Genomic DNA, 25334 nt, shown 5'->3' with positions numbered 1-25334 from the left:
CGGGACAGAGCGGGCACCGGCGGGGCGGGGCGGGGCGGGGGAACCGCCGGGAGAAGACGGACACGAGCGGGGCGGGAGAACGGCCGGAACAGAGCGGGCACGGGCGGGGCGGGCGCAGCGCGGAGGCGGGCGGGGCTCTCTGGTTCTCCCCGGCCGTTCCGAGGCGCGATGTGGCTGCCGGAGCCGCAGGCCGGCTCCAGCTCGCCGGACTGCCCTGACCTGCTGCAGCACGTCCAGGCGCTGCGCTCGCCGTCCACCCCCCTTTACCTCAGCTTCTTCGAGGAAGAGTGTCGCGCCATCGCCGACCGCCTGCGCCTCGGGGCGGCCGCGGAGCCCTCGCCGGGCCCGGGAGAGCTCAGCGGGCTGCAGCCCACGCCCCCCGGACCCGCCACCTCCACGCCGCTGCCCTTACCGGGCCACGGGCGGGTCCCAGACTCGAGCGCGGGCGATTGCGAGGCCGCTGCTGCCCCTGGCCCTGGCCCGGCTCCAGGGGAGTCCGGGTGCCTCCCGCAGCCCGCGGCGGGCGGTGGTCCCGGCGCCCGGCCCGCTCTGTCCCGGCGGGCGCGGCGCGGTCCCGGAGAGCCCTCCGGCCGCGGCCCCGGCACCCCTGCCCGCTCCCCGGGCCGCGGCCGCACCAGGCTCGCTCTCCCCCGCACACGGGCCTCGCTGGGACTGCAGCTCCCCGCGGCCGGCACGGGGCGAGGCGCCTGGGAAACGCGGCTCCTCCGGCCCCCAGGTAAGCGGGGTCACGGCGGGGAGCCCCGGCACGGCCACCGCCCGCCCGGCGCTGCAGAACCTTCTCTCCCCCAGGGACCAGGCTGAAGCTGACGTCGCCTGCCAGGTCCAGGCTTCAACGTGCCAGCGGGGTTTCACAGCGGGCACAGCCTTCCAGCCTTCCCAAACTCGTCCCCCGAAGCGGAGGGATGAAAAGTAATGCTGCACCTGCCAGTTGCGTCGCGCGAAGCAGGGAAGCACGTAGGTTAGGGTGCTGCGTCTAGAAGGGAGAAGGGGAAGGGCTTGGGCTGCAGCCTGGCTGGGGACAGGGCATGAGGAGTGGGGAGCGGCACAGGTAGGAGCCTAGGAAATGGTCTCATACCCCGAGGGGTGTGTTAACACTGTCTGGCCTCCCTCCAGTGTGGGCTGGCAGTCTGTTGACTTTGAAGCCTTCACCCTGTGGTGTTGTGGGGTCACGGGGTACTGGTGCCTGTGCGCCTAGGGCAGGCAGCCTGGCTGAGCCACGGGCTGCCTGAAGAAGGTGCGATGGAGCTGCTTGGGAATAGCGGCCTCTGTGTTTACTGTTCACTACAGCTGCTGCCAAGGTTGGGAGTCGTAAACAGCCCTCCTCAAGGCTTTCTACAGAAATTCCTACTGTGGCTTCCCGCTCCTCACTGCGGCCTCCAGAAAAAGTGATTTCGTCCAAGCATTTTTGCCTCAATAAAGGTGAGTCTTGGCAGAAGCCTCAGAGGCTGCAGTGTCGTAGGAGAAGGGTAATGCTGCCGTGGGAAGAGCATTCAGGTGTTGGCTCCAGGGTCAAAGCTCATCCTGGGGAAAGGACTGGGGGACTACTGCATGTGCTTGGGCTCAGAGGAGGGGAGGTGAAGTGCAGAGCAAGCAAGGCTGGGTGAAGTCCTTTTCCTCTTTTGCTGGAGAGGCACCCAGCAAAGAATCTGAACAGATCTGGTGCTCGAGGCTCGTTCATAGGAGAGGGAGTGGCCATGGTCAGGGGTTGATGCTCTTTATTTTCCTTTCCTGGGTCTCATTTCAGAATCAACTACAGAGGATCTGGTGTTCAATAGGACCCGAGAGCTGAAGGAAAATGAGAACAAAGAAAGGCTGATTGCAGCAAGCATTGTCTTGGGAGCAGGTGAGCAGTATGGAGGTGTAGATTCTTGCCTTGTGTTGGGGAGAGTGTGCGGAGAAACATGGACAGCTGCTTGTTGGGCAACGCTGCTCCCCAGATGGGCCCTGGCTGACCAGGTGTGGCCCTGGCAGAGGATGCTCCAGCCTGTGCTGCAGGCAGGGGGTGCTGCCTTCACAGGAACTGCAGCTGGGCAGCCTGCAGTCCTGAGCCCTGCAGAGGGAAGGGAGGTGAGGAGGCTCTCCCCGCTCTGCTGCCACAGCCCTGTCCCACCCTGCCCGGCCAGCTGCCTGCCCTCACTGTGAGAGCAGACTCCTAGCAGGAGCCCAGAGCTGCTGGGAGCAAAGCCATGCAGGAGCACTTTCTCCCAGCAGCACCCATACAGACCAAGCCAGCAGCAGCTGTTGGGCTGGAAGTATTGGGAGACTTCTGACTCTCTTGGACAGGTTCTGTCCTTTACTGATCTGGAGCAGCTCTGTGGCCAGGTTGAAGAGTGGCTGAGGATAGCAGGTTTCTAGTGCTGACACTTCTCTTCACAGGTAGAAATGACCAGACATGGGAGTGTGTGGAGTCCTCTTTGTCCAGTGAGTTGGCCCCTGGCCTGACTACAGGGTGTGAAGATGCAGTTCCTGCTGAGCAGGTAAGGGCCAGCTGTGTCCTGTCACCATGGAGCACTGTTCAGTCTCTGGCTTCGGCCAGCTATGCCAGAGGTAGGAGATTATGAGAGCCGGACCTGCCAATTTCTGGCTGGCACTTGAGCTGTTTCAGCCTTTCTCTGGGGTTTACACAAGACCATGGGCATTTTTTGCATGGCTTTACCACCTCTCCATGCTCAGAGGACTGCAGGCTTCTGTCCAGCTAGATTTTCTAACGGCCTTTTGAAACATGCAAACTTCATGTGGCTTGTACTGTCACTTTTATACGTCCTGACATGTAGGACATGGCCCCAGGATGGGGTGTGCAGAGCCTGCAAGATGAATCTCCAAATTAGGAAATCTCTTACCTGCAAAATAAGTTTGTGCATTTTCCAGCAGTTTTAGGGCTCTTCACTCTGTGGCTGCAGCCAGCCAAAGGCATTCTTGTTTCCCAGGGTGCTGGCAGATGCTCGCTACAGCGGCTCCTTTGCCAGGCACTGCTCCTGTGATGGATGTGCCCTGGCAGTGGTCCCCAGGGGGTTGAGCTTGGAGCGTTGGATGGGCTGCAGTGCTCCTCCAGAGGACGGGTTGTGCTGTGGATGTGTTGTGGGGGGGTGCAACTCCCTGCATCACACTTGCACCCTGCTCTTGCCAGTCTGCAGGTGATCAGCTGTCCCAGGAACTGGAGCGTGTGAAGAAAGAGCTGGAGCAAGTGAAGGGCGAGCTTGGTACGTGGAGCTGGCTATTCTGAGGACTGCAGGACACCTGCAGTCCAGGTGACATCTCCTCTGCTTGTACCTGGAGCCCAGGGCCTGCAGCTCCATGGGAGTGGGGCTGGCTTCATGTTTAGGGGGTAGAGCAGGATCTCAGCTGCTGCCCTAGAGAGTCGGCGTGAGGTATTTAGGATGGGCTGAGCACACACCTTTTTGCCTTCTGTCTGCAGCTGACAAGACTGCCCAGTGTGAAGCCTATCAGCAGACAATCTCCTCCTTGCAGGCTCAGCTCAGAGCAGCAGGTATGTTCCCTCACTGTGGTGAGCCCTCGCTTCCGGGCAGGCTGCAGGGATGCTCCAGTGATCCCTTGAGGGCTGTCAAGTGGGAGGGATACAGCTCATACAGGCCTTCTCAGGGCTCAGGTGCTGAGTGCCAGAAGCATTACTACTTTGATGTTGCTGTTGCTTCCCAGGAATCTGTCTGAAAGATGCAGCAGTGTTCGACAGTGGTGACCTGGGGAGAGACTGACAGCTGGTACATGAGGACAGACAACAGCCATTGTCTAGCTGTGTGAGCCCCCGGGCCAGTGATACATGTAGAGCTCTTGAATGAATTAATTTTTCAACTCCTTGCATGTAAAATAAAGGTGTCTTTTGCAGTGGTGCATGCTGTCTACTTGGGTAGAGGCAGTGCCCAGTGCTGCCCACGGATCCCCACTGGGCAAACAGGGTAGGTCTGTGCTTGGCTACGGCTGGCTTTGCTCAGCCAGAGATTTGAGATCTGTTACAGGAAGGAGCTGAGTGCTGGTGGATGGAGGTACAGTGTGGCTCTGGGGAAGCATTTCTGGACAAAATTGATGCTTCCAGTGGAATACTTGGATGTGTGGTGGTGGTAGGCAACTGTATGGGCAGGTTTTTTCCTTAGGCCATCTTCACATTGGATGTGGGAAAAGGCAATGCTGGCTTATGGCACATTAGACTTTTGTAGCCTTTGGCTATTTATTACTGCTTTATTATCAGTGACTGCAGGCACATGGTGGCACATGCACTTGGGACTCAGTCCAGTCCCTCACTGTTCTGCATGCTGGTGCTGAGAGCCCTGCTCTGCTGCCTTCTCTCAGTGGTCATTGATGCAGGCACCTTCTTGCACTGCCTTGTGTCTGGGTGAGGCACTGGAGAGTCTGGTGCTGGCAGTGCCCTGAGGTAGGGCTGGGAAGGCTGGCCTGTTCCTCCTCCTGTTATTTCTGGCTGCCTTGGAACATGCATTCACAGGTAGCCCACACCCCTTCCTGGGGCACTGCCCTGGACTGTGCACAGGGGTGGCTGCACAGGGCTGCACAGCTGTGCTGGCTGTCTCCCACCCCTGCGTGGCACTTGGTTGCTGGGGAGCTCCAATGCTGGCACAATCTGCAGCAGAGAGCCCTAACATGCTGTGTGTTCCCTGGACATGCATGAAGATAACTTCTTGGTGCAGGTACTAAGGGAGTTGACTCCAAAAAGTGCCCTGCTACTTGTAAACAAAGAGGAACTCGTGGGTGAAGCTGGACTCAGTGGTCCTTATGGTCCCTTCCAATCTGAAATACTCTATAATGTTTCAGTTGTGGAAGGTGGTGGAGGCATCCAGGGATGGATGCGGATCTGTTTCTGCAGGTCTTCTGGCCCCTTTTATGGGCTGGAGCCATTTCCTACCCTCTTTTGATGCTGGCTATGTGTACCTTGCCGCTATTTGCCTTCCTGCTGCTCCTGTTGAGACGTGCACTTGGCTTGTTCCATGCCTCTGCCTGCTCCTGGCCCTTGGCTTGTGCTGCTGGATCCGGGCCCTGGTTGATGGGAGTGGGGAGCAGTAAGACTGGGAGGTGAGGATGGGACACTGGGAAGACACATGTGGAGCTGCAGACGTGTTCTGGTGTCCTAATGCTGCTCCTTTCTGGAAATTGCCTCCCAACGCCTGATGTTGCAAGAAGGTTTCTGGTAATAGGGAAATAATGTAATCTGCCACCTTGCTATTCTGGGTACCCCGTGTCTGCTTGTCTGGGACAGGGTGACCTTGCTTGGAGTCCTGCTGTACCCGTGGTGCTGCCTATCCTGTCTGAGAACATTCTCAGCGATGGTGCTGCCCAGGTGGGTCCTTGCCTACAGCTGGCAGCGCTGGCAGGAGTGGGAGCTGTGTGAGTAGTAACAGCCATGCTGCTGTCTGTGCCTTGACCTTACTTCGTCATGGGGTCAGGAAGGAAAGGGAGGTTGCTGAACTGCAGTTCCTCGATTCTGAGAAGCGGGGGCAGAAGAGCTTGAGTCACTTCGTTAGAAGCATGAGCTAGTGTTTCCATCACTGCATATTCCCGGAGTTTTCCCCACCCAGAGGATGCGGGGGAGGCAGCTGCCTAGCGCTCCTGCCTGCCCTGCTGTGCTCCCCCCCGCTCTGCAAGAGGCTGAAAAGCTTTTTGCCTCGATAGCGGCAATGCCGGAGCAGGGCATTGCCCATGATGCCGGCGAGGGGCTGGCTTACCTCTCTGAGCTGCTGCTTTGAATGGGCGCTCACGACAGGCAAGCACTGGATTGCATCAGGCGCGGCCTGCTGACAGGCAGCTCCCAGCCTGAGCGCTGGAGAGGATGGTGCTGGCCCCTGCCTCTCTCCTGGCTGCCGAACAGTTCTCCCAGGACTGGCGTTTCCCATCACTTAGGGCTGCCTGTTGCTCCCAGAACTGAGGGGCCTGTAGCAGAGCATACGGAGGTCGGGGGAGAGTCACCCCACAAGCCGCGGGCTGAGCTCCGCTGGCAGCGCCTGCATCGGGGCTGGCCTCGCCTCTTCGCCTCGCTCCCAGCCGCGGCGGGGCACGGCCGGGACAGGCTCTGTTCTCATGGCACATCTGGACCCGGGGGACCCTCAGCTGCTCCCTCCGTGGCGTTTCCCGAAGGAGCAGGGTGCCTTGCCCTGGTCTCGGAGCTGCCGGCCGCAGCAGCCGCACTCCCGCCGGCCGAGCCGTGCCTCGCCCCGGTGCCACTTGTCCCTGGAATTTATATTTTCAAAAACGAGCGCGGGAACCGGGGGGCGGGTGGGGCTAGGAGGAACTCGGCTCTGCCTTCTCCCGCCTCCTCCCCTGGGGCTTTTCACCCTGGGTGAAAGCTGATGAGCGCCTGTTCCCGCCTCCATTTGTACCAATCTATCACGGGCGGAACTCGCCCCCCTCTAACGCTCTCGGCCGCGGCGCGGAACGGAACCGAGTTCACCTAAAGGGGATCGCACGGGGACGAGCCGAGCCGAACCGAACCGCGCCGCAGGTGAGTGGTGGCGGGCGCTGCCGCCGGACCGGGAGGGGCTTGGCGCAACCGGTGCCGGTCTTGCATCAGCTGCCGCCAGCCCGCACATGGCCGGTCCTGCCGCGGGGCCGCGCTCGCATTCTGCCATCCCCGCCGCATCGCCGGGCTCCGCGGTGGCACTCCTGGGGACCGGAGATGCCCCCGCGGGGGCTGAGGCGCTGTTCCCGAGCTAGCAGCTTCCCACACCTACGCCAAGTCGCGGCGGGATGCGATGGCTGCCGGGCTGCGGTAGGCACCGGGATGCAGCGGGAGCCTCCTGCTGCCGCCTGACCCGTGCGGATCTCGAGTCGGGTACTTGGAACAATTGACCAGCGCTGGGGAAGGCAGCTAGAGTTGTCCAGGTAGTGGCTGAGGAGGGTGCTAGTGCTGGGGCACTTGTTGCACTTGGGGTCAAGGCTGAATGTGAGACGTGCCAGCTCGGGAGGAGGTTTATTAAGAAGCAGGATGGTTTGCTGGTTATCGCGAGTTGGTGGCTGCTACTGTGATCCTGATAATCCTCTATGGAAATAGTCACAAAGTTCTCCTTGTGTGCTTAGGCTGATAAATGTAGTGTGGCATGCGGTCCTGGGCACGTGTCATTTTCCGATGAAGGGAGAATACACTGGTGGTTGGGTGGTTCAGTGCGGGCAGAGGTGCCAGCTGTGGCCATGGGCATTGGGAACCACTTTCCTTGCAGCTCCTCTATGCTGGATGCCTGCTTCACAGGTTGCTCATCTTCAGAGCCTTTTGAGGATAGGTGGCTGCTGTAAGAGGAGTGGGGATGTCCCATATTCGGGGTGATTACAGCCTGTAGAGCTTGCAGACTGCTTAGCAAGCACTGTTAGCAGGCAAGGGGTTTGCACCAGGAACCCATGCTGTTTATCTGTCTGCTTATGCATCCCTGTAGAGAATGTGGTGCAGATGCCAAAAGCAACAAAGGAATGGCTGCATCCAGTGAGTTAGCTCAGCCTGTCAAATCCTGTGCTGGAGGGATTCTTTGTCTTCACATCATTGCTGCTGTGCACACCCATGTGCCAGGCTGGAGAAATGTACCAGCAGTCAAGTTTGGTTTGAAGGATCTCCAGGCTGCCAAGCCTGGGAACAGTGGGCAAGCTTTGGGATGCACCTATGAGCTCTATGGTTAATACCACACAGGGCTTGAGCAATGAGCATTTCCCAGCATGGACTGACTGGGTTCATCCCTTACTCACTGTCATGGTGCAAGGGCTGTGCAGGCAGGGTGTGTGCAGCCCCACAGTGCCTTGGAGGGTGCCACTACCATGGTCTCTGGCCAACCAGTGTGGCAGGGGCATGGTGCCAATGAGTGAGCTGGGAGCAGGCTCCTGTGGGCATCATTTCCTACCCTGCCCCTTGAAGTGCCAGTCCCGCTGCCTAAAGGACACTGAGATTCACATTTCCCTTTTCTTGCAGGGCTTTTGACCAGCTGAGCTTCACTGAGGAGAAGACAAGATGTTGGGGGAAAAAATGACCGGTTTTGGGAGGAAGCTGATCCGCCGGCGCGTGGTGGACCTGAGCTCCGACGACACACATTTTGCTCGCTGCCTCTCCACACTGGATCTCATATCCCTGGGTGTGGGCAGCACACTAGGGGCTGGTGTGTATGTGATGGCCGGGGAGGTAGCCAAGGAGATGGCTGGTCCCTCCATCGTCCTCTGCTTCCTGGTGGCTGCTTTCTCATCTGTACTGGCTGGACTCTGCTATGCAGAGTTTGGGGCCCGTGTCCCCAAGGCCGGCTCTGCGTACCTCTACAGCTACGTCACCGTTGGTGAGATCTGGGCTTTTATAGCCGGGTGGAACCTCATTCTCTCCTATGTGATAGGTACGAGGCCAGGCAGCATGTGTGGGCTCCTTCCAGCACCCTGCTGGCAGCATGGGGGGTTTCTGGGGGAAGCATGTGGTGCTGTGGGTGCAGGGTGTGGGGTGGGATCAGCAGGTGTGGGTGGCTGGAGCCCATCTGTCCTGGGCTCAACTAATGCACACATTTGCCATCAACCAGGTACGGCCAGTGTGGCTCGAGCGTGGAGTGCAACATTTGACAACATCATCGGCAACCCCATCTCCACCTTCTTCGCCAACAAGATCTCAATGCACCTGCCAGGAGTGCTGGCCAAGCATCCAGACTTCTTTGCTTTGATCCTGATTTTGCTGCTCACTGGTGGGTGTGCAGGAGAGTGGCTCCATGGTACCATGGGTGATGGCGTGGCAGCCTGATGGGTCCTCACTCACCTCTTCTGTCCCCACAGTACTGCTGGCATTTGGGGTCAGCGAATCTGCCCTCGTGAACAAAATCTTCACGGCGGTGAACCTGTTGGTGCTGAGCTTTGTCATCATTGCTGGATTCATCAAGGGAGATATCAAGAACTGGCAGCTTTCAGAGAAGGACTGTATCAACTGCTCGCTGCCAGACTCACTGGATGACATGTAAGTTGAGCAACTGTGCCAGGCCGGGATCTGGCATAGGGCAGGCACAGGCCCTGCTGTCCCTGCACCTCATGGCAGCTGCTCTCCTGCATTTCTTCCAGGAAAGAAGCTTTTGGCTCTGGTGGGTTCTTCCCCTTTGGACTGGGAGGAATGCTGACTGGCGCTGCCACCTGTTTCTATGCCTTTGTGGGCTTTGACTGCATTGCCACCACAGGTACTGCCTTGGGTGAGGGTGGCATGGGCATTTCCCCTGCACAGCCAGCAGCTGGTTGGGAGCTGATGGGGAGGATGCTACATGGTGTGGGAAAACAGCTGGTCTCACTGCTCCTGGGAGGTTTCCCTGTGGAGTCTGTGTCTTCAGCTGGGCCAGACAAAAGGGCTCAGAGCCTGCCTTGCCCCAGGAAAAGTGGCTCATTGCACCACATGGTGGGAGCAGGGCTGCACCCTGCTTGCACAGCCAGCTCCCAGAGCAGCGGGGAGCCTTTTGACTGCTGAGCTGAGCCTGCAACAGTGCTGGGAATTGCTTGTGCCTCCTAGTTATTTCCCAGCCTCAAGCAGCCTTTTTCCAAATGACTGGGTTCATGCAAAACTGCTGCTTCCTGGAGTACAGGCAGCTCTCTTAATTTCCTCTCATTACCCCAGAAATCTACTTAGTGGGTGGCTGGTACAGGCTGTTCTGCCTGACCTTGCCAGTGCCACCCTGCCTCCAGGGGCTGCCCAGCAGTCTCCTCCTTTCCTGCTGCCGAGCCCCTTGCTGGGAGCGTGGTGCAGCACACCTTTGCCAAGCCGAGGCACACATTCAAGGAGGACCTCCATTCAACAGGCTCTGTAGGGAGAGGGAGCTGAGGGTGGTGGAGAAGGGCTGGCATGGCCAAGGGGTGGCTGCAAGCCCAGGCTGCCAGGCAGCTCCATTCCTTCTGCCAGTGCAGCAGCAGCATGGCCAGGGACCCTCCTCTCCAGCAGCCACTGCTTGCTGCTCCCCAGCCCTGTGCTTCCATGGAAAGTCCCTACTCTGGCTCATCCCCTGGTCGGGTACTTGTCCCATGCTGTGCAGTAGAGTGGGGCACATGTGGCCTCTTGTGTCTGGACAGGAGAGGAAGCCAGGAACCCGCAGCGCTCGATTCCCATTGGCATCATTGTGTCCCTCCTCATCTGCTTTGTGGCTTATTTTGGGGTCTCTGCATCCCTGACTCTCATGGTGCCCTACTTCCTCCTGAACAAGAACAGCCCTCTGCCTGAGGCTTTCAAGGCGGTTGGTTGGGAGCCTGCCCGCTACGCCGTTGCCGTTGGCTCGCTCTGTGCCCTCTCCACCAGGTAGGACTGGCTCTATTCCTGGCACTGCTTGGGACACAGCACTGGGGCTGACAGCATTATCCTGGCTGGGCTGGGGATTTGCTCTCTCCAGCTGCTGTCCTGCTCCTGGCACAGAGCTGGTCCCTTCCCCTTCTGGGTGGTAGATGTGCGCAGCTTGCCTAATCTCTCTCCACAACAGCTTGCTGGGCTCCATGTTTCCTATGCCTCGAGTGATCCATGCCATGGCAGAGGACGGGCTGCTCTTCAAGTTCCTCTCCCGGATCCACAGTGGCAGAAAGACCCCTCTGATCGCCACCTTTGTCTCGGGGTTCTTTGCAGGTAAGGCTCCTGGCCACCCCCTCGCACCCAGCCCTATGGTGGTCTGGAGCTGTGCTCATGCTGCCTGTCCTCCTTGCAGCGGTGTTTGCCCTCCTGCTTGACCTGAAGGACCTGGTGGACCTCATGTCGATCGGCACGCTGCTGGCCTACTCCCTGGTGGCCGTGTGCGTGCTCATCCTCCGGTGCGTGACTCCTCGTGTTTGGCAGTGCCCAGGGTGGATGTTCCTTACATCGTCCTGGGGGCTTGTAGCCACAGCTTTTTTCCAGGGGCATGCATCCTGGGGAAGTGTCAAGCCCCCAAGATGGAGGCTGCTGACCAGAGCCTGTGTGTGTCTCTGGGCATATCCTTGGAGTGGCTGTCACGGGGCCACTGCTGGAGCAGCAGGGATATGAAGGTGCTGCCCACTGTTCCCTTGGGCTAGGAAGTTGCTTGGGCTCTGCTGCAAGCTTGTCTTACCTGCTCAGGTACCAGCCCAGACAGCCGAACTCTCCGAAGGCCACGGAAATGCTGGAGCTGAATGGGAATGAGGAGGAGACAGTGATCATGAACCCGACCATCACTGCTGCCAGTGCCCAGCACAAAGAGACCTTGTCCCTGGTGATGCTCTTCAACCCGCCTGGGGACACCCCCACTGTGCTCTCGGGGCGCATTGTCTATGTCTGTGTCACGGTCATTGGTGAGTGAGTGGGAACTGGCGGCTGGTGTCCCCCCCTGCCAGGGGCTGCAGTGTTTTGGCGTGTCTCTGTAGAGCTGGGAAGGGATGGAGAGCATGCCAGGCAGAGGAGAGGGGCCAGGTTGCCAGTCGCTGTTGGCAGTGCCAGCAGGTGCTCAACCCTAAGGAGGGGTGCCAAGTGCAAAGTACAGCTGTGAGTTGGGGTGCATAGGCATTGCTGGAGGACAGGGTTGCTAAGCCAGGGATGTGCAGATGGTCATGGGAGATCCCTGTGATGAGGCTGACCCACGCTGGCCACCAGCAAGGGCAGCGCCCAGCCCCTTGAGAGTGCTTGGGCTCAGCCAGTGGGGTTTGATCTGCCTATCAATGGCTCCATTGTACAGCCAGAATGGGGAGGCTCAGCCAGGTCTGGGTAAGCGTCAGAGCTGGGTCCAAGCCCAGCCAAGCTCAGGCTCCCTGCAGCTTGCTGGTCTGGGAAGTGCCTTCAGCAAAGCACTTTCCTAAGGCTTTGGGGCACAAAGAGAGGTTTTGGGGTGTTAGAGACAGCTGGTGCTGGACCTGACCAAGGGCAGTGGGCGCCTCAGCCCAGCTGTGGGTGAGGTTCAGGGTGTCAGGGAGGCCATGTGCCATTCAGTCTCCTGACTACCCCTTATCTTGCAGCTGCACTGATCACAGTCATCTGTGTGGTCCTGACCCTCAATATGGCTGCGCTGAAGGATGCCAATGTGGGCTGTGTCGTGGCTCTGGTGCTGCTCCTCATGGCTCTGCTTATTTTCACCATCATCATTTGGAGGCAGCCGCAGAGCAATGCACGATTAAACTTCAAAGTGAGTGTAGCCCCCTGCATTTTGGTGTCTGCACCCCCTGGACTCCATCAGGATCTGGGCATTGCAGGGTCTGCCAGGCCTTGCTGCCAGGCAGTCACCAGGAAAGCCCAGGGCCCTGAAACGTCTCTCTGAGGTGCAGCCCTCAGTGTGGCAGTGCCTGGGAGCTCTGGGCTGTGGCAGGGAGGGGGTCCTTCCATTGGCCAGTAGCATCCTCAAGCCCAGCCTGGTCCCTCAAGACACAGCTGACACAGCACTTCTTGTCCCTTGCAGGTACCTTTCCTCCCACTCGTGCCAATGTTCAGCACCTTCATTAACATCCTGCTGATGGTACAGCTGAGTGCCGCCACCTGGGCGCGGTTTGCCGTCTGCATGGTTCTGGGTAGGTGTCCTGTGGTGGGGAGCGCAGTGCCCACAGCTCTCTCCTGGGGGTCTGTTAGTGCTGACAACCCACCATTGCACATTTCATTATGGAAACTGTCCTGCAGGTTTCATTATTTACTTCACCTACGGGATTTGGAACAGCGTGGAAGGGAAAAATGCGGAAAAAGCCTGTGCCACAGTAGAAAAACCTCTGCACCATCCTGGACTGGACCTCAGCCCTGGGGCTGCTGCGGTGTGAGGGCCTGGGGACCAGCACTCCATGGACCTCTTTGCCACTTTGGGGCAAGATCATGATCCATCTATCCCCTCTCCTGCAGAGACTGAGTCCCAGGGTGAAGTACTAAGATCTGAACAACAGGCCCTGAGCCAAAGCTGACCTAGGATGAACACTCCAACCAAATGTTGTATGTTTCCACTTTAACAAAGTATTGTTACATGTACTCACTTATTGGCAAAACATGTTCACCTTTCTGTATCTAGAAACAGGACAGGGCCACATCTGGCCTTATTAGGTGGTATAGGATCAAAGACAACTCCCCTTGGATCCTCCTTGAGCCCTGGCCAGGCTCTGGGAGGAAGCTGACAGGAAAATGAAATCAGAAATGATGTCAGCTGGTTTGTTTAGCAGTGTAAAACCTGGACCACTGTCCCAGCAAAGTGGGGGAGCCTGGTGGCCTGCAAAGGAGGAGGCACTGCAGGAGCTCCCAGCTCCTGGCGTGGTTCTCCAGTCCTTGGCTGTGGCAGCTTCCCCCAGAGCTGATGTTCTTGGGCTTGGATGATGTGTGATGGATCTTCCTTCATCACTGTAGGCATTCTTTCCTAGCAATGATTAGCATTGCTCAGCCTGTCCCTTTGCAATTCTTTGCTCATGGTTAGGTGCCTTGCTTAGCTTTTTGTGATTCTTTGCAGTTTTACATCATAGTAATGCCACTGTTCCTTAAGTTGGTGTCTGTGTCTCTGACCCTACTCGCAAAACAAAAATCAGCGCAGTCAGCAGGGTCACAACAAACTGTTGCTTTTAAAATCTAAATGAAAAGAATCAGCCCTGTCTGAAATTCCCAGATGGGAAGACCTTCCATATAGTTCACTGGTCCTCAAGTGGGCCATGTGAGCAACAGGGAAGTCAGTTATAAGGAGTTGAACTGCTGGATATATTGAAATGCATCCAAAAATTGCATACTGAAAAAGGAAAAGAACTTGTGGATTGGAAAGGCAAGGATGAATTTTGTTAACAGTATATCAAACAAAACACCAACAAAAGGAACAGTTGTTGAAATGCTCTAACATGGACCAACAGATGTGAGTTGCAGAATCAAACTGTAATGCTAAAATGCCCAAATAAGCTGCTTGCTGATAAGATGGATTTACCAAACTTGCTGAGAAGGCTGCAGTTAGAGTAGCTCAGTATCAGGAAAGGAGAGGGCAAGTGAATGACAAGAAAATGCATGCAGTTATTGCAGAGGCAGGTGTGCAGTGGGATCCTGATAAATGGAATGGAGATATTTGGGATTCTGTGCATTCTGATGAGGCTGGTTCCCGAGATGAATTTGTGGATGTGAGACCAGCATGGAGACGAAAGGTAGAATTAGATGCTAATGGTCAGGAGGGATACTCATAGAGGATTATACTCAGCATAAAGTAAATTAAATATTTGAACAGTTTAGGAAAAAACAGGGGAACCTCTTTTCTCTTGGGTGGTGTGCTTGCATGATCAGGGAGCATCAGGGATAACCCTAGACTCAGGGGACTCTAAGAAGTTTTTAGTTTGAGTTTGGATTCTTTTGTGCAGGATGCATTTTGGAATAACATTCACTATGCTTTGGCTGTACTACTAAATACCCTACAGAAAATTATTGGCTAGGATCTGAAAGTCAGTGGTACACTTGGTGAGATTTTGTACAAGATGCATGAGAACCTCTTGTGATTTTGTATTTGTAGATAACGTTACTGAAGATACAAGTAGTCACTCCAATATTTGTACTTGTAACTATTGCAATGACAGGATTTTAGTTACTTATTTTTTGTTTCTATTTTTTAAATGAAGATTTTTAGTTTTTTACCTCCTGTTGTATCCTGTCAATTTTTGGAATCTAACTATACCCTGATTCAAGACTTGCAGCCTACTCCCACTGGTATGAACTGGTAAAGGTACTGTTCCAACACAGACCTGAGGCTTGCTGAAACAAACCCAGGAGAATGGATAAAAGGCTTTAATTGCTGTCCATCATGGCATGGCAGAAATCCATCATGTGATGTAGGCACACAGTTTGGGGTGATTGGGATGGGCTGGCCCAGCCTCATCCCCAGTGGCACAGCTGTGAGCAGCACTGACAGCAGCGAGCCATGGAGTGCCCAGGTGTGCTGAGCACCCACCAAAGGGAGCAGAGGGCACACAGGGGCAGTGCATCAGCATCAGGGGTGTAAAAGGCTGGGCTGAAGAACAAGAAGGGCAGATGCTTGCAGCTTTCTGAGGTGATATGGTGTTACTCTGTGTGGGCAGACACCTGAAGCCTTCTGAAGGGGTCTGGTGTCACTCTGTATGGGTTGAAGCTTTCTGGTATTGAATGGTTGGTGACACTCTGTGTAGTGTGCCCATCTCAACCTGAGCTGTGACAATGTGATGGAGCGGGTGAAGAAAGATGGAGAACACTTTGGGCATTCTTTTTGGATGGGTGCCTACAGCTACCAGAATTCTCAGCTGAGTGCTTCACCCTGGTGTTGTTTTATTGATGCTAATCCTTTTGCTTTTTGTTCTGGTAATTGCATATTATGTTAAGGTTTGGATGATCATGAAACAATTAGCTTACCAACTACCTCCACTGATAGTAGACAATCCATGCGGTACCAAAGCATGAAATGTTCTCAAGCTCTGTTTGGATATTGTGAAGCTTGAGTGACTATAGTCACAGAGAGTGTATTGTGTAGGAAAATGACTGGGAACTCTGTGGACAGGTAACTGGGGGTACAATTAGAGGAAACTGAGGACTTAGAACAGTATGGAAATTAGAGGGTATATATATTCCTTAGTTTGGTGTGTGTGTGTCTCTGACCCTACCTACTAGCAAAACAGAGTCAGGACTGCAGAGCTGGGTCGTGTGCTGCCTCTCCCCCTCACAGGGAAGTCCCCTGGCTGGGTGGGAGTGCTGGTGGCCCAGGGCTGGTCTCTGCCCTCCTCCACTCCCACAGAGGGGCAGTGACACCAGCACAGCCCTCTGGCCATGAAAGCTGCTTTCTCTGTGCACAGGAGGCTCCACGTAATGGTGCAGCTGTACTCATTCCATCTGTCATGTGGCTGTGTTCACCACCTCCTCCCTGCTTCCCAAGTGCCAGACTTGTACGTGGCAGCCGTGGCTGGAGCTCTGCAGAAGGCTTACTGCAACTTGTTCTGGTACTCATGGTACTCTGGTACTCGCTGCTAGCAAACTGGTACTGCCCTGACCATGCTTTTTGATGTAAATATCTTGCTCAAGTGTCAGTGAGATGTCTTCAGTGTAGTTGTACTTGTGTCCAACCTCACCTGCCTTTCTATAATTTTAAAGCTAAATTTTTTACTCTATTAAATTAAATGTTTTTAAGTGCTTTTTCCTGTTGGTTTTGCTGTTAATGGCCTGTGGTCCTGGGCCCCTCAGCAGGACCCTACATACCACTGGGCTGGGTGCCAGGCTGGTGCCAGTGCAGAACAGTGCTTGGTCCCAGCCAGTTGTGCTGGTGACATCCCTGCCCAAAAACTGCCAGTTGGAGCCACAGTGCTCTCTGTGAGCCAGCAGCTGTGAAGCAGTGCTTCAAACCAGCTCCAGCCAGTGCTGCTGGTACCTGGGGGGCAGGACAGCAGCCTGCCATGGTCCTGTCTTTCAGGCCCTGTGCAGGGAGGGATTGTGCCACCAAATTCCAGAGCAGTGGATACAGTAAAGGCCTTGGAAATGGTACTTCCTGGAGGTGCCAGCAATGGCCTGCAGAGGAAGCCTGACCAGAAGCTGGGCTGCATCCATTAGAGAAGATGATTTTCCAGATTTTGGTCTGGTCTAAATCAGATCTGACATAAGTATCCAAAAAAACCTAATTTAAGGCAGATGAACTGTGCTTGGTTTTGGCATCTTGCTGCTCATTGGCAGTGGTGCAGGGTCACTGCACGGTCAGTGGTGAGGTACCTGCACCATCAGCTCTGCTTGGTCCCTGTGCTGGAGCTGTGAGCCCTCCCCCAGGGCTGTTCCTGCAGCAAAAGGGGCTGTGGCTCTGCTCTGGCCCCAGCACAGGCACTCACTGCCCCAGTGTCCCAGGCTGTGGTGCCCTGTCAGAGCCTCAGCCCCCAGGCACAGGTGACCCATTGGGTGCTGCCAGCCCTCCTAGTCAGGCTGGTCCCTCAGTGTGCCATGCTGGCTTCACCACCCCACCTCAGGGGTATCTTCTGCCCAGGGGCAGCAGAGAGTCCCTGCTGAGCCCTGAGCCTGCCTTGTCTTCGTTCACCCATTTTGGGTGCTGTTACCCAAGGCTAGAGGGCAATGGGCCTGTGGTACAGCTGCAGCTGTCACCCCCTGGCTTGGCACTGCTACAGCCCCTGTGCCTTTGTTTGTGTCTGTGTCCCCCATACACATGTGCACATCCATGCCCACGTCCATTTGAGAGTCTGTTTGTGCCCATGGGCACATCCCTGCCTTCCAGGCCATCCCACTGAGCTCTGCCCTCCCAGCCTGGGCATCCACTGGGACTGGCAGTTTGGGGCATGGAGCAGGAATCTGGAAGCTCTGGACAGCTCCCACCATGGCAGCTCAGCAGGGAAAGCAGCTGTCTGGCAGCTCTGGGGAGTCGGTGTCCTTCAGCCATGGCTACAGCAGCCCCATTCACCCCCAGGCTCTGGGCCAGGCATCCTGTCCTTGGCTACCAGCCTGTGGAGGCTGCCCCCAGCTCTGCACACTCTGGGGGTCCCTGCCTCCCCCTCTGTGCAGGCTAGCAGGGCTGCCAGGGATGGCAACACATCCTCTGCTGGGCAGCACCTCTGCCTTTCCCAAGCCGTGCTGGGGTTATTGCATATCTCAGCACACCAGCTGGTGGTGAACACCACCCAGAACAACACTGAGAGGCTCAGTGTGTGCTGTCTGCACAAACCCATCTGTTCCCACTGCTGCACCCACTGCCCCAGCAGCCTGCTCCGATAGCAGCCCAGCTCCATCCTGCAGAGCCTGGGAGAAAAGCATGTTCCTGCTGAAGCCTGTCAGGGGCTGGGGGCTGGAGGGTGGCTTTCCCCTCCTGTACCAGTCTGGGAGGGGCCATTTTGTGGTTTCAAATCAGGAAAAAACTGAGCCTGGCTTTGCTGTTGAGAGGCCTGTGATAACCCACCCTTCTGGGGAAAGAAGCAACCAGCCCCAACACAGCTGCCTGCGGCTCGACCTGACACTTGGGTCATTGCCTGCCCAGGCTTGATTTGTGATTTCCTTGTTGCCATTCCCCCCTGGATTGACAGGGGAGCTGGAGGGCTGTTGAGTCCCACTGTGTCTGGCCCAAGCCATGCTGAGCAGGCAGGTGGCTGGGGAGGCCTTTCTGTGGTCACTGGCTGGTGACAATGTGCTCTGGGTCATGCCAGGGATGCAGTGCTGCTGGGTTGGGGTGTTGGGGGTGCAGAGAGTGGGTGACTGTCAGCCTCCCCCCCACCTGACTCCACCACATCCCAAGGCATTCATAACTTCATATCCAGCTGGTTTTAGGGGATATGGGGCTTTTCTGGTGGACCCTTCAGAGCAGTTCTCTGGACACCATATGCTTGCCACCTCCAGGGGTGCTGCTAAGAGGCCATGAGTGTGGCCATGCAGGCTGGGGCAGGGTGGAGATGGGGGGCTGTGCTGCTGAGCCTCTGGAGGGAGAGCAGCAGCTGCAGAGCTGCCCCTGCACTGCTCCTGGCCAGAACAGGCCCTGGCAGGCAGAGATGTAGCAGCAGATTAAATTTTGATCCGCTTGGGAATTAAATCAGGCTGGCAAGTCTGCTCTGCTCTGTGACACCAAATGCTTCAATGTGAGGAGTTAATATGCCATCTTCCCTGTAAATCTGAGCACTGCCAGATCCCCTTCCTCGCTGGTGGAGCGGAGCTGCAGTGGCTGCTGAGTGGGATGAATCCATCAGCAGGGCCTGAGTCCTGGAATCCAGGGAATTGACTCCAGGCAGGGGGGCTCTGGTGTAACAGAGCAAACTGCTATCAGCTCCTGACATTTCTGCAGCAGAGCTGGGTTGTGCTCCCTCACAGTCCAGAAGGGCTCCAGGAACTCAAAGCCGGTGAAGGGTGAGATTCTTATCACTCCTTACTCACCTGGCTCCAGGCAGGCCCCAACCCTTCTGCTCTCTGTGGTGAGCTTAAGCACACATGACCCAGTAGCTGTCAGGAGCCTGCATGCATCCAATAATCCTCTTGCCCTGAGCTGTGCCAGGTGGCCAGCTCTCTAAACACACAGGCTTAATGCTCGCCTCTCTTTGCCTTTGCAGGTCTGGCAGGATGACTTGCTGCCACGTGGCTGGTCTCCCTTACTCTCCTTTCTTCCCAGTGCTGCAGCTGGTGCCGTGGTTCCTGCTCTTGTCCCCCAGTCCACACTGCAACTAGGCAAAGGGTGGCTCCTATCACAGCCTGTCCTGGAGCTGCCAACATGCTGTGACGATGCCTGCACCCAGCAGAATGTCACCTGGAGCTTCAGGGGAGTCTCTCCCTTATGAGACAGTTGTACCCCCATGGCACCCACACCTCACTGTGGTGGAAGTGAGCCTCTGAGTGAGTGGTGCAGAGAGGAGATGGCAGAGGCAGCATGGGCAGTGCAAGTGGCACATTTATGATGCAAATGGGAAGTTTTCCATCAGTGTGGCCACTTCCTAATTGACCTACCCCTTCTCTGCCACCATCAGGATCACCAAAGGCTACACAGGTGTACTGGTTTCCTGACCTCATACACAAGAGATTTCTTTGCTAATCATAGAGTTTTAAGACTGTTACATCCCCCTGTCCTTAAGCTTTCCCATTTTCCTGCTGTGTTTACCCAAGCAACTATTCTAATTCATGTTCTCTACACAGGACCTCACATTGATGGTGCTTTGTAAGGCTGGACAGATGACTGCTCGTATTTTTCCATTTTTAAGTCAATGTCCTGTTCCATTTCACTGCATCTCAGGGGCAGCCTGCATCACAGGCAGGTCAATGCTGACGTATTTTAAACCTGCTGAAGAATAAACATGCAGTTCCTTCAAGACCTGTGGCAGCTGCACAGGCACAGCAACCTGACTTGCAAAATAAACAGGTAGGAGACATTTTGACAAACTAAATGTAACACTCCTCCCAGCTCAGTTATCAAGACTTTGGGGTAATGTGAGTGTTAAACTAATTTAACTGCCTGGTCTGCATATAGGTGTGCAACAGTTTCTATCATCCTGGACAAGATAACACATGAAAAATCATGACACATTACTGGGCAGGGAGCAGCTGCTATTGTTTACATAATACAAACCAAATTTACAGACAGAATTTAACTTGTTCAATGGAATTACTTGCCCTAGCTGAGAGGTTCTTGGGGACAGATCAAAAATGGTTTTGATGGTTGACATTTCTTCTTGTCTCTTGTTTGGCCATAACAGGCTAGAGTGCTGGCCATGCTCCTCTTAAAATAGGAAGAAACACTCTCTGAAGTGATCACTGAGCATTTGTTATGTTTTACAGGCTACTCCAGGGGGGACAGGTGACAGGACAGGGAGAATTCTGAATTTTCTAGAGGTGCTAATAGGAAACATAAGGACTGATCTGATTCAGAGACCAGTCCTTAGGTTGATTCAGATTGGTTTTGACATCAGCTCTGAGCTACTGCACAGCAGGAGAGGAAAAGCCAGCAAGGCAGAAGTACAGAGAACCATGGTGAGACTCGTGCACCCTCCTAGCGTCCATCTCTGTGTTTGCAAGTGACAGCAGCTTTAATACACCAACAGATGTGTCCTGCCCCCCCCAGTCTGTGTCACTGAGAAAGTGGTTCTGACACACAAACTGCAATTGCTGCAGGACTCAATGCTGGAGTGGCTGGACACCAGGTGCCCACCAAGCCACTTGTGTCACTTTTCTCCTCAGGGGCGTCCCCAACCATGGCAAGGTGCTTGGAACTAGCTGTCTTTAAGGTCCCTTCCAACCCAACCCACTCTGGGATTCTGTGATTTGTCCAGGTTATTCCATGGAGAGGAGTAGGCTAACATTAACCTGGAACATGCACTTTCCCCAAAGCCTAGGAAAGCTAGTGTCTCCTCCTTGCTAGCTGATGGAGACATAGTTGGTATCTTGATTACATCTATAGGCACATGGTGACATCCCTTATTTTGTTCCCAAGAGCTGAACAGCTGTGTGGCTTCCCTATCTTCCTGCTGACTTTGGGCCCTGTTATGCCAGCATCAGCAGCCAGTAATGATTCCACATACCTGGTGGCTGTAATCTTTCCACATCTCAAAGTTCTGATGAGGTTAGACTGGGTGGTTTCTGCTTCTTGTCTGAATTCCCTCACTCCTTCCTGCATTTCTTTTCTCAAGGATCAGCTTGATGGAACCCTTCTTCTACCTCCTTCCCTAATACCTGGTGATAAAAGACCTACTGACTTCCATGTCCACTGGGTTTTTCCCACAACTGGGGTAACTGTAGTTGTTCTTGTTTGGGCCCCTATCTCTACTATCACCTCAGATGGAGTTTGTCCCTGGTCTCAATCAAGTTACTCTCAGAGGTGGCTGGGATCCCTGAGCTAACCACAGCCCTCTGACAGCCCTCAACTGTGGCTTTGCAGGAACATGCCAAGCCCCAGTACAGTGCCAGAAGCTGCTGGGTTTCACTGGGGTAGGCACCTTCTGTCTGTTGGCATGTCAGTTTGCCAGGGTTACTTGCCTGTTCAGGTGTAGTCCCAGGCTATGGGAGGTCATAACTAGCCCAGGCACTTGCCCAAATCCTTCCACACACTCTGCCACCCACGGACCAGCCACCTCAGGGCACATTTCAGTGTTGACTCACGCAAAAATTGTCTTCTCTTACACCAGATTACACAGACCCCATGATATGCCAACCGTGTTAATTAGTAGCATTAAACCTCTCACGTAAGGCTGAGCAGGAACAATAAAGCCACCCACACCAGGTGGGAGTGGGAAATGGGATCCTCTCCACTAGGCAGCTCCCCCAGCAGAACAAGGCCATCAGTGCCAGGGCAAAGCACAGAGCCATGGTTTGTACTAACATGTTCCCAAAGCCCAGCAAAGTAAAGAGATAAGAAATGCAGCCAACAAACTCTGTGACCCAACAGGAGCTGCCTGCTTAGTAACTACTATGGCTAAAGCACACTTAGCACAGAACAGCCATTGCTCAGGCCCCACACTGGGCACCAAACAGTGGTGGGCTGACCCTGCCTGGACACCAGGCACCCACCAAGCTGCTCTCTCACTCCCCTCCTCAGTGGGAGGGGGCAGGGAGAAGGAAGATGGGAATGGAATTTGTGGGCCAAGATAAAGGCAGTTTAATAAAGCAAAAGCAAGGCTGCGTGTGGGAGCAAAGGAAAACTAAATATTTATTCTCTGCTTTCGACCAGCAGGAGATGTCCGGCCACTTCTTGGGAAGCACAGCTTCAGTACACAGAGCAGCTGCTCCAGAAGACAGATGTTTTAATAAGGAATGCCCCCCATCTCCCTTCTCTTAACTGTTACTGCTGAGCAGATGCCATATGGTCTGGAATATCCCAAGATCTTGCCCCCACCCCAGCCTGCTGGTGAGGTGGGAATGTTAGAGACAGCCTTGACGCTGTGGGAACATTGTTCAACAACAGCCAAAACACTGGTGTTTTATCAACACCTTCCTAGCTACCAATACAAAACACAGCTCTACAAGGGCTGCTAGGTGTAAAATTACCTTCATCTCAGTCAGACCCAATGTAACTGTTTATTTAAAAAAATTAACAGAAACTTTTAACAAAATCACACCGGACAGCGAGGATGTGAAAAGCCAGGCAGCACTGGGGGCTCACAAAGAGAAATGCTCTGCAGGCCCTGACCAACCCAAGGGCTAGATGTGCAGACAAGCACCTCCAAGTGGATGATAAGACTTGTCCACTTCTCTCATTCAAACAGTGATACTGTTTATTAAGCAGGTAAGGTTGTAAATTAGAAACCTGAATCTCTTTGTGCATCCTCACTAGGTGCCCAGGCACTTGGAGGGCTCCAGTGGTGGTAAGCTTTTAAAACAAGTTCCGTTTGAAAGCAACCACAGCTGCAATTGCAGCTTGGAGGAAGCCACCTGCTTAAGTGCAACATGAAGAGTATGTCAGCATAAGGTGTGTGTGACATGCTGCATTTCTTCTTGCCCAAAATCCTACAGAGCTGTCCTTTTTTTCCCCTTGTTGCCCTGCATCAGCACAGAACATCCTCTCTAGCTCAGAAAGAAGGGATAATGAACACATGTATATCCACAGTCTAAGGAGAGTTACCTTTTGCTGGAACTTGGATCTCACTCCATACCCCGATCCCAAATGAGAGAACAGGGCTAGCTCTGGAAGGACAGAGCCCTCTACGAGCTAGGAGCCACGAGGCAATTAATAGATTGCAGGCTGGTGATTTGCCTTCTGCATCTGAATGATCTTGCCAAAGCCACCTCTTCCCACATCGTAGTCTGTCCGGTATTCATCTCGCACCTGGGGCACAGCAACAACAAATATTAACAGCCAGCACTGCCTGTCCCCTACTAGGCTTCAGAATCATCATCCCCTCCTTGTTCACTTGGTGGGGAACTGAAATTCAGATTAGAAGCACTTCAACTCGTCTGAGATCTCTTCAACTAATCCACCAAAGAGGTGGTAATGGTAGTGAAAATGAACAAAAAGGATGTATCTGATTGTTGAGATTTTTTTCAGGTAAGAAGCAAAGAAGACCCCAAAATATTTGTGTTCAGCTTCTCAGTACACACTTCAGAACTGCCAGGTTTGGCCTTCAGAACACTTTATCTCATCTAAACCTCGTCTTTGCCCTTGGGGAAAGTGCTGTATTATGAGATTGGCCTGGCAGCCACACTGCTTTCCCTCTACTCAAATTCTGGATCATTTCAAGGGTACTAGCTTGGATTAGGGAACATTCTGCTTGCATTGCAGGAAGTTTGCAGTCCTAGACAGAAGTGGCCTTAAGCCCTATTTCCAGCCTTTAACACCAGGTGTCAATTACTGAAACAACCTGGGACTGAGTAAACTTCGTTATCAGGTCTTTACAGTCTGCACAATGTTCTCCCTGAGACAAAACCAGCAAGTAAGTACACAGAGTCTTACAGGATCAAATTCAGGGATGAACTGCCATTGCCTTTACCTGTCCTCCAGTCTTTCCTCTCCCATACTGTCGGCCCTCCTTAAACCCTGCATCCCAGTCCGTGCGGATGATGCGGTCGTCCAGCCGTGTGCCGTTGATGAACCTCATGGCGTGCTCAGCATCGGCTCTCGTGTAGTACCTGAGGCACTCTGTAAGGACAACTAAGTGTGCTTTTTGTGGGGTACATGGAAAAAAAACCCAGGGAAGTACTGTATATGAGAAGCTGAACTCTCCCCACTGCCTTCCAGCCTTTTCTACTCTTCCTGCTCTTCTCTACGGGATCAAAAACTGCACTCATGTAAATCCAAGGTAAGAGCAGCTAATGCTCAGAAAGGATGCTACACTTTAATGTTAGCTGCACTCATGTAAAAACTGCACTCATGTAAATCCAAGGTAAGAGCAGCTAATGCTCAGAAAGGATTCTGCACTTTAATGTTAGTACCTGCACAGACAAGACAATGGAACCGACATTAAAGCCTTGCTAAGGGCAAGAAATCAGTAATATGCCTTTTTGTACTATGTAAAACTTGACTGAAATAGAACAAAAGGAGCAGGTTTCACAGGAGAGCTTTGCACAGACAGCTTCTGGCACAACCTGTATAAGCGTGTACTCTGCTTGAAAATGCCCCCATGGCTTATCCTACTACTTCCTCCAGGTGTGCAGTTGAGATGAGAAAGTAAACACGTGCTCTGGACATAGAAGACGGCAGATTGATGACTAACAGTTCTCATTTTGGCCCTCAAACCATTGAAGAAATTAATGAATTAAAGCGGCTCTCTGCCACCTCCAGAAACTACAGCTCTGGTGGCACTTGTCACATACAGCACCACTATACAATCAGTCTCAGGGTGCGGAGAGGAAGGTGCAAGGACGGCCGGGATGTGCCCGGTAGGAAGCACTTGGCTGTCACCTTCCCAGCAGCGGTGCAGACACACTTCCTGTGCAGAGGAAGTACAGGTGCCAACCTCACCCGTACTGACAGGAGGGAACCAGAAAGGATACTCTACAAAGCAGAAGCCACAGGGGGTTTTCTTGATCTTGTCCAGACCCATGACAATCCTCTTGACATCCCCGCACTTGGAGAACAGCTCCTGGATCTGCTCCTCGGTGGTGTAGAAGGAGAGGTTGCCGACATACAGCGTGGAGGAAATCTTCAGCGATTTCTCCTGCAGCTGCCTGCTACCCTGCGGGCACAGAGGCGCACGCCGCGGGCTCAGCGCGCTCGCCGTCCCGCTGCCACCGCCCCGTGCCCTCCCGCTGCCCGCTTCCTGCACGGCCTTGCCCCGGCCTCAGCCCTCCCCGCCCCGGCCTGGCCCTGCCACCCGTCACGCCGGGCGCACCCGGAAGTGCTGGTCCCGGTACTGGCTGATCTCGCAGTACGAGTCGCTGTTGAGCCCGCTGAGCGTGGTGTGCAGCAGCCCCGACATGGCGCCCACCCGGGCCCCGCCGCCGGGCCCCGCTGCCGGGATCGTTCCAGAACCGCCGCGCACCGAACGCGGCCAGCGGCGCGCGAGAGACGCCGCTCCGCCGCCCCGCGCGATTGGCCGCG

The 25334-nt window shown here is 54.7% G+C and overlaps 3 protein-coding genes across 8 annotated transcripts; 2 read left to right on the top strand and 1 right to left on the bottom strand.

Annotated features, from left to right (window-relative positions):
- Positions 1 to 52: 52 nt before the first annotated feature.
- LOC121363257 (formin-like protein 20) lies at positions 53 to 2942 on the top strand. Its single transcript, XM_041485423.1, has 5 exons — positions 53 to 736; positions 811 to 975; positions 1309 to 1440; positions 1766 to 1864; positions 2398 to 2942. Exons 1-5 carry the CDS (start codon positions 169 to 171, stop codon positions 2580 to 2582), a joined length of 1149 nt encoding a protein of 382 aa, XP_041341357.1. The 5' UTR covers positions 53 to 168; the 3' UTR covers positions 2583 to 2942.
- SLC7A3 (solute carrier family 7 member 3) lies at positions 2409 to 19716 on the top strand. Of its 5 annotated transcripts, XR_005956667.1 has the most exons (15): positions 3173 to 3221; positions 3437 to 3508; positions 7934 to 8342; positions 8520 to 8678; positions 8767 to 8944; positions 9046 to 9158; positions 10036 to 10258; positions 10437 to 10576; positions 10656 to 10758; positions 11042 to 11253; positions 11911 to 12077; positions 12348 to 12456; positions 12563 to 12862; positions 18928 to 19358; positions 19505 to 19715. XR_005956667.1 is itself a non-coding variant. In XM_041485421.1 (12 exons), exons 2-12 carry the CDS (start codon positions 7973 to 7975, stop codon positions 12694 to 12696), a joined length of 1908 nt encoding a protein of 635 aa, XP_041341355.1. In that variant the 5' UTR covers positions 2409 to 2498; positions 7934 to 7972; the 3' UTR covers positions 12697 to 16033. The 5 variants fall into 5 exon arrangements, 3 of the variants coding, with proteins under 3 accessions (XP_041341355.1, XP_041341354.1, XP_041341353.1); XR_005956666.1 differs by having other exon boundaries at positions 18928 to 19716; XM_041485421.1 differs by lacking the exons at positions 3173 to 3221; positions 3437 to 3508; positions 18928 to 19358; positions 19505 to 19715 and adding an exon at positions 2409 to 2498 and having other exon boundaries at positions 12563 to 16033.
- Positions 19717 to 21983: 2267 nt separating this feature from the next.
- LOC121363259 (nuclear cap-binding protein subunit 2) lies at positions 21984 to 25314 on the bottom strand. 2 transcript variants are annotated; one of them, XR_005956668.1, is made up of 5 exons: positions 25126 to 25314; positions 24788 to 24969; positions 23785 to 23923; positions 22920 to 23123; positions 21984 to 22080 (listed from the first exon to the last, which is right to left on the bottom strand). XR_005956668.1 is itself a non-coding variant. In XM_041485428.1 (4 exons), the coding sequence occupies exons 1-4, from the start codon at positions 25210 to 25212 to the stop codon at positions 23025 to 23027; spliced, it is 507 nt and encodes a 168-aa protein (XP_041341362.1). In that variant the 5' UTR covers positions 25213 to 25314; the 3' UTR covers positions 22362 to 23024. The 2 variants fall into 2 exon arrangements, 1 of the variants encoding a protein (XP_041341362.1); XM_041485428.1 differs by lacking the exon at positions 21984 to 22080 and having other exon boundaries at positions 22362 to 23123.
- Between the last annotated feature and the right edge of the window lie 20 nt (positions 25315 to 25334).

Source organism: Pyrgilauda ruficollis, unplaced genomic scaffold (assembly GCF_017590135.1).
Source record: "Pyrgilauda ruficollis isolate IOZ18807 unplaced genomic scaffold, ASM1759013v1 scaffold7, whole genome shotgun sequence".
In the NCBI taxonomy this organism is placed as follows: Eukaryota; Metazoa; Chordata; class Aves; order Passeriformes; family Passeridae; genus Pyrgilauda; species Pyrgilauda ruficollis.
The sequence above is the reverse complement of the archived record's forward strand: the minus strand, read 5'-3'. Positions and strand labels throughout refer to the sequence as shown.

Coding starts and splice junctions, on each gene's coding strand:
- LOC121363257 (XM_041485423.1), top strand. CDS start 169: ATGTGGCTGCCGGAGCCGCAGGCCGGCTCCAGCTCGCCGGACTGCCCT. Junction 1,441..1,765: donor GCATTTTTGCCTCAATAAAG/GTGAGTCTTGGC, acceptor GTCTCATTTCAG/AATCAACTACAGAGGATCTG. Junction 1,865..2,397: donor AAGCATTGTCTTGGGAGCAG/GTGAGCAGTATG, acceptor TTCTCTTCACAG/GTAGAAATGACCAGACATGG.
- SLC7A3 (XM_041485421.1), top strand. CDS start 7,973: ATGTTGGGGGAAAAAATGACCGGTTTTGGGAGGAAGCTGATCCGCCGG. Junction 11,254..11,910: donor TGTCTGTGTCACGGTCATTG/GTGAGTGAGTGG, acceptor CTTATCTTGCAG/CTGCACTGATCACAGTCATC. Junction 12,078..12,347: donor ATGCACGATTAAACTTCAAA/GTGAGTGTAGCC, acceptor TGTCCCTTGCAG/GTACCTTTCCTCCCACTCGT.
- LOC121363259 (XM_041485428.1), bottom strand. CDS start 25,212: ATGTCGGGGCTGCTGCACACCACGCTCAGCGGGCTCAACAGCGACTCG. Junction 23,924..24,787: donor TGTGGCTTCTGCTTTGTAGA/GTATCCTTTCTG, acceptor AGAGTGCCTCAG/GTACTACACGAGAGCCGATG. Junction 23,124..23,784: donor GAGGAAAGACTGGAGGACAG/GTAAAGGCAATG, acceptor GCTGTGCCCCAG/GTGCGAGATGAATACCGGAC.